Below are 12,111 nucleotides of genomic sequence, written 5' to 3'. Positions count from 1 at the left end.
AACCGTTTCTGATGTGTGTGTGTTTTCAGGTTTCTATACACATGCAAAGATCTGCACACATCTATATACACATAGCAAAAGTACTGAAACAGGAGCCAAAGAAATGGTTTCTATGTATGTTATTCTAGGTTTCTTACTTTTTTTTTCTTTATCAGCTTGAAACCCCAAGTGCTATTGCAAGATTATACCTATCAGAAGGCTACCGTACTACCTAGAACATGTTCTAAACGGTTTTAACAGACTTCATTCAAGAGTATCATTCCTAACAGCATAAAATATTTTATTTGAAGATGTGTTTTGCATCTTTAATCTATATTTATCAGAATTAAGAGTCCTAAAAATTCACAGAAATTCCAATCAATTATTTAAAAGGAAGGAAAGCACTATCAGTACCACAGTCACCAAGACACTAGCCACTCACTGGTTAGGAAATTGCTATCAACTGCAGCTTATTGAGTGCAATACCTTCTAGGAGAAAATAGGAAAAGATAGATGTGTGAAAATTAAACCGTGGTGAAATCAGACTTCATTGTTGGCAATGCTAATTTAAAAAAAAAACAAAGGTGGGTCACAAGGAGAAGACCATAAACTTTTCAGTTATCCCACTGTAAAATTTAAAGTGAAATGCACTTAATGATCAGGGAAAGTTTTGCTGCTATGACCCCAAGATAAACTGCTATTGGAGAGAGAGTTGGGCATCATTCTAGCTTGCATAAAAATCACCTAGTTATTAATGCCAGAACTTCATCTACCAACTTCGGTACAAACCCAGTCAACTACTTTTTAAGAGGGGCGGGCACTGTTTTTTTGTTTTTGGGTTTTTTTTTTTCTCTGAATTGGTTTTTAATCTAAATGTGGTATTCAAAATCTTTCAAATTTTTCCTCACATAAAACATTACTCTCTTCTTTCTTTTCTTCCCATTTGCTCTGTTTTTGTCTTCTACAATGAGGCAAGGGGAGCACTTTCCTAATAACTTCCCCCATGCTTTCCCTGTGAATACATAAAAAGAACAATTCTGAAGTTTTTCTTCAAAGTGTTCCACAGAGAAAAAGCATTTTCTTGACCACCATTACTGCACATTTAAGTAACTGCTCACTAACTTCCAAGTCACAGATGTACACTTGGCCTTCAGTTAGAAATGTTTTCTCCAGATGCAATTTCAGTTTTTTTTCTTAACTGTATATACATGGCAGCATATCAGAACTACCAGCAAAATTACCAGCCAGAAAATTAAGAGAAAATAACAAGAATATTTAGAATCCCACTAACCAATTTTACAATGGATTTTAGAAAGGGCTTACACCAATAGCTGTTTAGCTGATATTTAGAAAAAAATGTTCTTTAAGTGTAAACAACCCTGTATCTGTCAATGCAAAGTACCAATGTCACCTCTATACCCTTTTACATACCAGAAGCATCAACAGTGCCTACTGATGATTACAACATACTAGATTAAACACACTAGTCTCACTATTATTAAACAAAACAATAAATCCTGCAGCTAAAGATTTACTTAACAGGTGAGTTTTCAGAGCTATTAGTTTCAGTAACAGTAAAATATTCTTTCAATTCATACTAAGCACATTGTTCTCACTGAGTAGGAAGTTGTAATAACATTTCACCACATTTTTAATCAGAAACAGAAAACCAAACATACCGTAACTGTAAGCAGGTCTAAGCAGTCACTAACAGAATCATAGAATCGAGACCGTAGAGCCTCAAAACGTAATGTATTTTAAATGAGGTCTACTTCCCATTCACATTTTGGTAAGGAATATAATGTCTACCTCTAATCAGTTTCTAAAAAACAAGTTCAGCAGAGATCACCGTGTCATCTGAAATTTCTGTTTATATGTACAGGTATGTTCACAGATGATAGAATCCATGCAACTGAAATCAACTAATGAACAATTGTTTTAGTAAATATGAGAAAAATCCATCTGCATGCCTGTTCACTCACTCAACTTCCCAAACATGGTATAGTGTACTAGCAGTGGAGCTAAACTAACATATAGACCACAGCCCACTGTGAAGCAGGGAGAATCACCAAACAGCATGCAATCATAGATGCAGACCGTGATTGCACCTTCCAGTTCTATCAGTGGAAGAGGTGCTGCTTTCATGAACACTCACACTTCTTCAATAACTCAAAGTCAGAAAAGCCTTGTTCTTAAGTTAAAGTTTAAAATGACAATACAAAAGGTCACAGGACCCTTCTGAGTGCCCGGGTCTTTATTTTCAATGATTTCTACTATTCCTATAGTATGCTTTATACTGTTTTCAGATTAAAAGAATGTCTGAATTAGCATTAATTAAAAGGACAAGAAGGAGAAGAAACCACAGGAAGTTCTAATGAACCATTGTGGCAGTATCTTCTTTGAACCAAGCTGCCACATGGTACTTCATAATGATGCATGTTTTGCACAGACAGTTTGCTAACTAAACAAGCATTTGAATTGTTTGAATGTCGTTTAAAGTACTTAAGCAAAGATTTCAGATTTTGAAGATATGTACTACATGAAAACTGGACTGGAAAATCTCTCATTTCTTTTCATTATTCCAACGCAAACACAACAAGAATTAGAAAATTTGTGTCAGTATGGAACACTTCACATAGTCTGCTCCTCGCTAAGGTAAATGTCAAAAGACCTTGAGCTTTTACAAAGCTTGCAGACAAATAAAGTTACAATGTGCTGTACGTTTTTCTACCAAACAAATGCATCTTCCTAGGAGGCCAACAACTACCAGAACAGTGACAATCTGATGACAGTGTAAGTCAGTTTGATTTTATGAGCCTCCAAATATCCTAGTTTGAAAAACATTATGAATAAGAAGTCCCTTCACAATTTATAACTTGGTAGAACTTCTTTAAAAGAATTCTCCCCAGTAAATCCCAACAGAAAGCAGGCTATTTTGAAGGTCTACTGTCACTAGGTATTTATTCATTTCTACTGTGTAACTTCAAAATAATATTAATATCTCTCTCCTTTGCCCTTTCTCACATACAACAGAAGCTTGACCTCTCTTTTAGGGGACGTTACATTAGGACCACACTTTTCCCTTGACAACATCCTGTAGTTCATGACTCAATGTGTCCTCAGTTGCTTCAGGACTCTCCAGTTCCTTCTTTACAAAAATTTCAGCTGTTGCATTGATGTATTTATTTGCCCACATGACCACTAAAGAGATATTTTAGGTTTTTAGTAGAAAAACCTTCCATCTTCTATTGCATGCTTTCTGAGTACAACTGTTACGACTTTCTGTCATTCTATAGGTCACTTAGACAAATTTAGCAGTAAAGACATAATTTCCTTTCTTTAAAGACCTGAATCAATACCATTCAGACACACATAAAATTTAGAACTTCAAAAGAAAACATATATTTTTAGCTTTAACTCAATATTATTATAAATATCAGCACAGAAATTCTTCATGGACAAAACTCAAAACTAAGTTGAGATGTGTGGCCTATTAATATCGGCATCCATTAGAAACCGAAGAGATAACTTCACAGTGAATGTAATCTTCTTTAGTTTCCTTCAGAGAGCTTTTGGCTTCTAAAAGGGACACATTACAGTAATTGTTACTAATAAAGTGAAATATCTGTTCTCAAATTAAACAACTTATTTTCATTTTTCAATCTAACATATCTCCCTTTTTAACTGAACTTCTTATCCTTCAATTCTTCAGGCTGTCCTACAGTGTTCCAAAAATTCAGAAAGCACACAACACAAATGCATCACTAACCACAAACATCCTGTTGGTCTCCAGGGCTGGAGGATGGTGGGACAGCACAACATCTGATGCACTGTGGCAGAAGCTTGTTTTCACTTGTTACATTTCTTTACCAGCTAACAGTGACAACTCTAAATTAGTCTGTCCTGAGTCACCTTCTAAATTCCCACAGGAGATAAAAATATACAGACTACAACACACAAAGCCACATTTGGAGTAAGACTGACATTTTAAAAGATCCATTGAGGTTTAGGAAATATTTTGCTTGGTTTTACTTATCATGAAATACAATTCTGCCTTTGTGATCATAGTCAACACAAAGGATTTAACTCTTAACAGTGTTTCTTGCCCAATTTATGTAAATAAAAGCATTAAGTTAATTATATTTTATTTAAGTAATAAAAATGTGAATTAATGTGTTTAAAGGTAAATGTTGTTTCCAAATTAGTGTAAAGGGCCACTGGTAGTAGTTACACTTACTCCAACAATGTGGTCACTTTATATATATACCTAATATATATTTACAATATACCTAAAAGAAGGACAGCTGTAGATTTAACAAAATCAATACAAATAGCAATATTAATCTCATTCTGATGTATTCAGTGCATCACACAAATATAATTTCAAGTACAGCTATACGACGATAAGCTAATATTAGGTAATGAGTATTAAGATAAACCCAGTTCTATTCTGCTCTTCCGGATAGGAAGCCCCTGTCATTGACCTTTAAGGTACAGATAAAAGAAAATGTTCTTTTCCCCAACCAGCTTCTGCAGAAGAAAACTGCTTTCCATTCGACTTTAAAAGCCCCTCTGGATGGAAGAACTATGTTAGTAAAAACCTAAAGAGTCATGAGCTTGCTTTCTTTGTTAGCAGCATTACTGCATGAAAACGTGTATTTGAGCAGACAATGGAAAAACATTTTTGGCTCAGATGAATTATACCAGAATTCAATTGAAAAATCACTTAGATCATGCCTACAGAAATGCCGAAAACAGCACCGTCTTCCTCAGAGTTATGCGAGTTCAAACAGATGAATAAATTCACAAGAAGCTTTTCTAATACATGATTTAAATTAACACATTTAAATACCCTTAATAAAAAACCACAGATCTCAAAAATCTATATATTTTTCAGTGCTGTTAGGTCTTAAAATAAGAAATTATTTTCTTTTTTTGCCTTCAAGTTTTCTGTTCGGGCATTTCAGAAAAAGATGGAAGTTTTATAAAGCCCAGTGATATAGGCTACTACATAGTTTTATGTTGGTAAGGGGAATAAAACAGAATAAAATAAACAACCCACTCTGCAATTTTCAAAATTACGGTGACTACTTTGAATGAGCAGATTTCTTTAGGCACATTTTGTATCACTGTAGTGGTAATAAAACAAAGCCCTCCCTCCCCCCCTCCCCCCCCCCAAAAAAAAAAAAAAAAAAAAAGAGAGAGAGAAAAAAAAAGTAAAACCTCAGCTGGAGCAAAAAGTCTAACAGACTTAGTCATACTGAGGATTTGTTCCCAAGTAATAGTATTAGAATATATTATCAATAATATAAAAACTCTCCTGCTATATTTATTACTTTAATTATTAATTCCTTGAGCTATGCTATTAAAACTTAACTAGAAAACGATTTTCACAGAAAACTGTGATATTTGTGAAGTAAACAGACAAACAGCAAAGCTCTATTAATAATGAAACTGTCCAGAACATGTACAGACATTAGATTCAATTTGCAGTGACTTAAAGCCTTTCTGTAGTGTCCTGAAGAACAAAAGGTACTTTTTTTCTCAATTTATTTTTAATTTTAAGCTGAGGATTCTTCAGACATTTCCTTTGCTGTACTGAATTTGTAAGAAGCTAATAAATACCTGGTTTATCATGCAGAGCAGCAAATAAGCAAGAGCAATTATACCGATGCTTCTACCTTTCCCCTAACTTTGCCTGTCGACTATGTCATTCCACCAGATTTAAGTAGTCCAATATGCTTCTAGTCTGGAAATGGCACTGAAACTCTCTGAGGAAAATCCTTGCCTGCTTTTGAGAGACCTTGAAGTAAAGCTATGCCCAAATGAAGGCTGCAATTCCAGACACCATTAATATTAAGAACCACTTATCAGATCCTGCAAAGCTTTATTGCTTTCCACCTGGCCTAGATTACTTCAATTCTTGAGCATACAATACTACAGAGGACAGTACCATAACCCCCTTCTGCCTTTCAGAGCTGCAGCAGGTACTGCAGTAAAGCAGGAAGTGCCACACTGCCACCTGCAGTCAGCAATACCCATCGATGCAATAACTCACTGCTCAATTTCCTTACAGTCATGAGTAATTTTCTTTTATTTTTCTCCCTTAACACTGACACATCTCAAATTGTTTACGTTTCAATGCCTCCACCAAACATGAACTTTCAAACTTTTAAACCTTGCAAAAAAATCCATTTTGCAGTGCTTAGAGCTAGAGTTATAGGAATGGCAAAGGAAGAAGGGAAGGAAAAAGAGAGCACATTAAAATGTCCATTACCTGTCTGGTGTGTATGGGGCCTGGGGTCTTGAAGCCTCCTTGACAGCTGCATTCAGAAACACTGTAAGGGTCCGAGCTGCTCGATGAGCACTTGGAAAGTGAGTCACAGCCCACCACAAACGTGTTATCTAGAGGCAGCTCCTGAATGACATGGTGCTTCTTGGGGGGTACAGGAGTCTCAGGTTTAATTTGAAAGGTAGGCTGTGGAGAAGCTGACTTGTAGTGCTTTGCTAAATCTGGGCTATCAGGCTTAAATGTGGTTGGTGTGGTGGCCCAGTTATATTTTCCCATAGTCTGTTCTTCCAGCTCTACAGGAATGTCTAAAGTGCCATTTATGTGCTCGTGGCTGGGATCATCAGGCTTAGATTCTTCAATGGTCACAAAGTTGAGAAGGAGACTTTTTGGAGAACGTTTCTTCTTCTTCTTCTTCTTCTTGATCTGCCTATTCTCTTGGTTTGGAGAAACCCATTCACCACTCTGCTTGTTTTTTTGGACAACCTTGTGCCTAGGTGTCTGGCGGCACCGTACTAAAGCAGTAACAAAAATTACAAGAATAACTGTCATAGTGCCTGCAATAATGGCAATGATGATCTTAACATAATCATTGGTTTGCGGGGTTATCTCACCATCCCCGATATTCTGGCCAACTGGAGTTTCCATATTCCTGCGCACTAGCTCTTGTATATAGGAACCGTTGGTAACAGTCTCATTCACAAACAAATGCACAAGAGCTATAGTATAAAGAGACTCCGGCTGTCCAAGGTCATTGACTTTTATCACCAGTCTGTGCAAGCCATGATCTGATGTAATTACCTTCTCTTTCAAAGTAATATTGCCTGTTAATTGGTCAATTGTAAATAAGCCCCTTGAGTTCCCACCTATGATGCTATAGCGGAGCTCTGCATTCATTCCTGTGTCATTGTCAACTGCAAAGACTTTAGTAACTACAGATCCTGGACTGGCTGATGTTGGAACCAACTCATATGAATAATTAGATGAAGGAATAACAAAAACAGGCCTGTTGTCATTTACATCAACAACATTGATGGTCACTTTGGCAGTTGAGGAACGCTGCAGTCTTCCTCCATCCACAGCTTTCACCTGGAAAGTGTATGACCCCTGCTGTTCCCTATCGAAGGTAATATTGGGTCTTATTACACCAGTAAGTGGATCTATAATGAAATTATCTCTACCATTTAATATAGAGAGAGTGACTGCAGCATTCTCTCCTGAGTCAGCATCTGTAACTGTGATCAGCCCCACTGTGCCATACATAGGTAAGTTCTCTGGCACATAGAAATTATATTCATTATGTGTGAAAGCAGGGCTGTTATCATTCTGATCCAGGACTGACACTGTGACAGTAGCATTGGTCTGTAAGGGTGGCATCCCATTATCCTTAGCCAGCACAGTGAAGGAGTACCTGTCTTGCTTTTCTCGGTCCAGCTTTCTCACTGCTGTCAGAATGCCTGTACGGCGGTCAAGGTTAAAAATAGGGGGCGCATCAGAACCCAGGATATAGCTGATCTCAGCATTGCGCCCGCTGTCAGCATCTGTTGCACTTATCTTGGTCAGCTGAGTACCAGGAGCATTGTTTTCAGGGATGGAAAGACCTATGATGGGCTGTGTAAAAACTGGGGCATTGTCATTTTCATCTTTAATTTTGATCAGGAGCATTGCAGACTGGTTTAAGGGAGGTTTCCCTGAATCTGAAGCCACTATTTTAATGGCATATTCTCGTGTGGCTTCATAATCAAGAAAAGTGGCTGTCTCCAGGAGAAACTGATTATCAAACACTGGCTTTAGCCTAAAAGGAACATCATGATCTGTAAAACATGTAACTTTCCCATTCAGATCAGCATCCTTGTCCATTACAGTTATCAACGCAATTTTGGTATTAAGGGGAGCCTTCTCAGACAAAAGCACTGTCCCGTTCACCGGATTGATGATGTATCTCGTGTCTATTGATGGGACGTTGTCATTAATATCTGTGACATTAACAGTCACTGTTGCTCTTGATGGAGTTGAACTGCCATCACTGGCCAAAACAGTTAGCTTGTGTACAGGAGATTCCTCCCTGTCTAGAGGTTCTCTTATAGTGATGAGGCCAGTAGTGTTATCAATGGCAAAAAGCCTTTTGGCCAAACTGGAGATCTGATTGCTGAAATAGAAGTGGATTTGTGCATTTGAGCCCAGGTCCGCATCAGTGGCATGGAGCTGGGAAACAGAGGTGCCCACTGGAGCATTTTCTGGAACACTGACTTCAATGTCATTCTCTTTGAAGACTGGGCGATTATCATTCACGTCAGTCACTGTGACTTGCAGGATGGCAGTGCTAGATCTTGGAGGGCTTCCACCATCTTCAACTTTAATTTTCATCACATAGGTATCCTTCTGCTCCCTATCCAGAATCTGTTGGACAATCAGTTGAGGCCACTTATCTCCCTCAGGTGTCTCAGTTATATCAAGACCAAATACATTTTGACCCTGGAAGACACAAGAAGAGCATACTTTAGGAAGACAGTGTATTTAAATAAAAAAACTCTCATTAAATATTCTGAAATTATCATGGAATATATATTTTATATATATACTGTAAACAGGAATATACACATATATTTACCTATATTTTGCAATACCCAATTTTGCTTTAAGCTCCAAGGCTTAAAGAAAGCTTCAGAACAAACACAGGAGGAAATGGATACTTAAGAAAAATGGAGAGCAGGGAGGGGACAGCAGTGTGTTTTGTTAAACACTTTATTTTTACTGCAAAGTTATTAAATTCCTGGACAGATGTAATTTGCCTTCTCTATTGTATGAGCATGGAAAAGAGGAATGAAGCCGAAGTTCAGCCAAATCCAAAGGCAAGACAGTATGCATACACTGGAAGACCTAAACCAATATTCAATTTCATAGAAAACAAGATAAAAGGACTTTCTCTTTTCTTGGAGCAACTCTGGACATATCTGAATTCATTAGCATAAAAAAACAATACCATGATTGAAGAGGGGCTTATTATAAAAGTCAGGTGTTAGATGGTACAGACAAAATTAAATCATAATAATTTATTATAAATATATTTTAAAACTCATTGAAACTACTCCTTTCTTCATCAAGACATTTTATATTTCTAGTGAAAATCCCAGTGAGAAAAGATATACTTCCATTAACAACAACAAAAAATAAACCACAGAACTATGAGATCAATTTAAAAATAGTGATTATTTTTTCTTCCATGGGGTTTGTTGAATAACTGATGTCCTTACAATTGTGAAGAAATGTTGTAGCTATTGCACAAACACAGCTTCTTTTGAAACAATAGTGCTGAAAAAGTAGTCTCCTAAAATAAAAAACTGGAATCTAGAAAAAGGTTCCTATTCTGCTGTCTCTTCAGCCAAGCAGGAGTTAAGAATATCACTGTTACTCTCTTATCTCACCACATCTCTCACCCTTCAGAGGAAGAAAGGCTATAAAGACAATTTTCCAGCCATAAATTCCAGAAGGGCAGAGCTAGAATGCAGATCACTAAAGCCAAATGTGTAGGATGACCAGAAAAAGGCGGCATCGATAAAGATGCTGACTAGGATTTTCTTTTTATGTATGATACTTGTAATAATAAACAACTGCCTCCAGCCCGGCTCTTTCTGTTTATTGCTCTTGTCTTTCACCTTTACTCATGTAATTGTATATGTGTTCTAAACTGATTTGAGACTCTTCAGACCAAAGGGAAAGAAAATTTTCCCGGAGTGCAAGGTTCCTTATTTCTCATTACTTGTAAAAGATCTGTATTCACTGTATCCTACTACCCCCCATTAAGTGAATGCATTTATGTGTCTACTTCTGTGTAAGGCTGTACCCTTTTATTGATTTGTTTTCTCAAAGCCAGAATCTGACCCTTCATAAGTAATCATTTATTTCATGGAAAAGAACTATTTATCCACATGTCAAAAATTACTGTGCCACATGCACAGTATTTCTAACATAAAGTTGCAACTAGGTACAGTCTAAAGTGAACTGAAACACACTGTGAAACAATAAAACAAATCCCGCTTTGGATTCTTTAGCAGAAGGCATATAAAAATATAAGTCTTGCAAATTGTTTATAAATCAAGACATAAATTTTGAACCAATTAGGTTACATTTTAGAATGGTAATCCTATGCTGATCTCTTCATGATGGCGGAGTGCGAGTTTCCCCTTCATCTTCAATCTGGCTAGAAGTTATTTGCAATAAATTTCATAATTACTGAGAAATGATTATATATTTTATGCTTTAATACACATTTCCAGGAAAAAAAGTAACAGAAGCTAGAGAAAAAAAAAAAAAAAAAGAAAAAAAACACAACCACTGTCAGCTATCTTTTACTTCTTATTTGTACACAAGTTGACAGATGGGCACTGATTATTCTGTCATTAGATCCCACAACTACAACAAACACTTCATATAGACTTTGAATACATGCAGTTATACATATGCATATCCATTTCTGCTTTTCTTTAACTACAAGTACGAGAAAGGTATTTTTCATTATAGCATACAAGTTTGCTATAAAATACAAGAGCTTCAGTTCCCCATCACTTGCACCAAACTACTAGAGAAACAGAAAAGAAAGCAAAGATCTCTTCCAATTTAATTACTGTCCCTTGAGTAATTTTCTATTTTACTCAATATTTACAAAAAAAATATTTTACAATATTTTACTTGGAAAATATTATCCAAGAGTATTTCTTGGTGTTCATTACAGGTTTATACATCTTTTGAAACCACACCCAAAAAAAAATTACAAAAAGTTATATTTTCTCCTAATTCAAACAAGCCCATTTCATGTTGTTTAAGGGTATGTTTAGGTATGACATTATGCTGCATTTTACCAAATGCATTTTTTAAGAATGGACAGTTCTCCTATTCTAAACACTCAAAACAAATAATGATGAAACATTCAAGAAACATATTTTTAAGAATATAAATATCTAACACACTCCCCCATAAGCAAAGAAATTGAGAGCTAAAAATCCTCAGAGAAAGATGAAGAAAAATCATCAGAATTAAATTCTTCATGTTGAAGTAAATGGCTCTATCATCATTAAAACCTCAGTGAAGTGAAAATTTCCATTAGGGTCAGCCTGTTCATCGGACTGAACTGTACTTCAGTCACCACATTATCCCAGTGATATGAAGGTTTTGTTTACAGTAGGAAAGGTATGAGTCTATAGGAAAAGCATAATACATAGTTAATATTTATATAGTATATGTTTACCAGTCAGTCATTTTAATGGTGAAACGATCTGCTGTGCTACTATCTACACCACTACAGAAGGAAAGGAGTGCAAAATTAAAAAGGTTGACTTTTTTTAATGTAAAAAGACAGTGTAAGAAATGTAACCTATTTGAGGCAAAACAAGGTTATGCTACCTGAGAAGCCAGGATTAGCTTTAAGAGGCTCTGGCCCAACCAGAGAATTCTTTATCAGGGCAATAAGCAACTCTGTTACCTTATTCAGTTTTCAAAACATTCTTTTCAGCGGATTCATGCACACAGTAGTCTCTGAAATAATTAAACTAGAATTCTTGCTTAACACTCCCTACTACATATTTACCTGATCGTTTGTAATGGATCCAAATGTCCTTTTCGAAGATGTTTTAGGCTGTCATGTAAATAAAAAAATTAGAAAGTTTTTTAAAAAATGTAACATTTAAGTAAATTAAAGAATACATAACCAATGACACATGGACACTTAATGTGACAAGCTAGAAGAGCTTCTAGTATTATGGACAGGACTGCATGTAACAAAGTGCACCTGAAGTCTACACATAACTTGCCTCTAGACATATATATTGCAGTATCACAGTATTTAC

The 12,111-nt window shown here is 36.1% G+C and overlaps 1 protein-coding gene across 5 annotated transcripts in view; it reads right to left on the bottom strand.

The window, feature by feature from the left end:
* Positions 1-12,111, bottom strand: part of PCDH11X (protocadherin 11 X-linked) — a 520,437-nt gene that overhangs the window by 433,368 nt on the left and 74,958 nt on the right. For 4 of the 5 annotated variants that reach the window (XM_080366031.1, XM_080366034.1, XM_080366035.1 and 1 more), the window contains 2 exons: positions 11,853-11,900; positions 6,257-8,743 (listed from right to left, as the gene is read on the bottom strand). In XM_080366031.1, the coding sequence (XP_080222157.1) occupies positions 6,257-8,743; positions 11,853-11,900 (2,535 nt within the window). The remainder of the gene's footprint in view (positions 1-6,256; positions 8,744-11,852; positions 11,901-12,111) is intronic. The other variant, XM_080366033.1, reaches the window with a different exon arrangement.

The sequence above is a fragment of the Falco punctatus genome (assembly GCF_963210335.1).
Source record: "Falco punctatus genome assembly, chromosome: 15".
NCBI classification, from domain to species: Eukaryota; Metazoa; Chordata; class Aves; order Falconiformes; family Falconidae; genus Falco; species Falco punctatus.
This window is presented reverse-complemented; position numbering and strand designations above follow the sequence as displayed.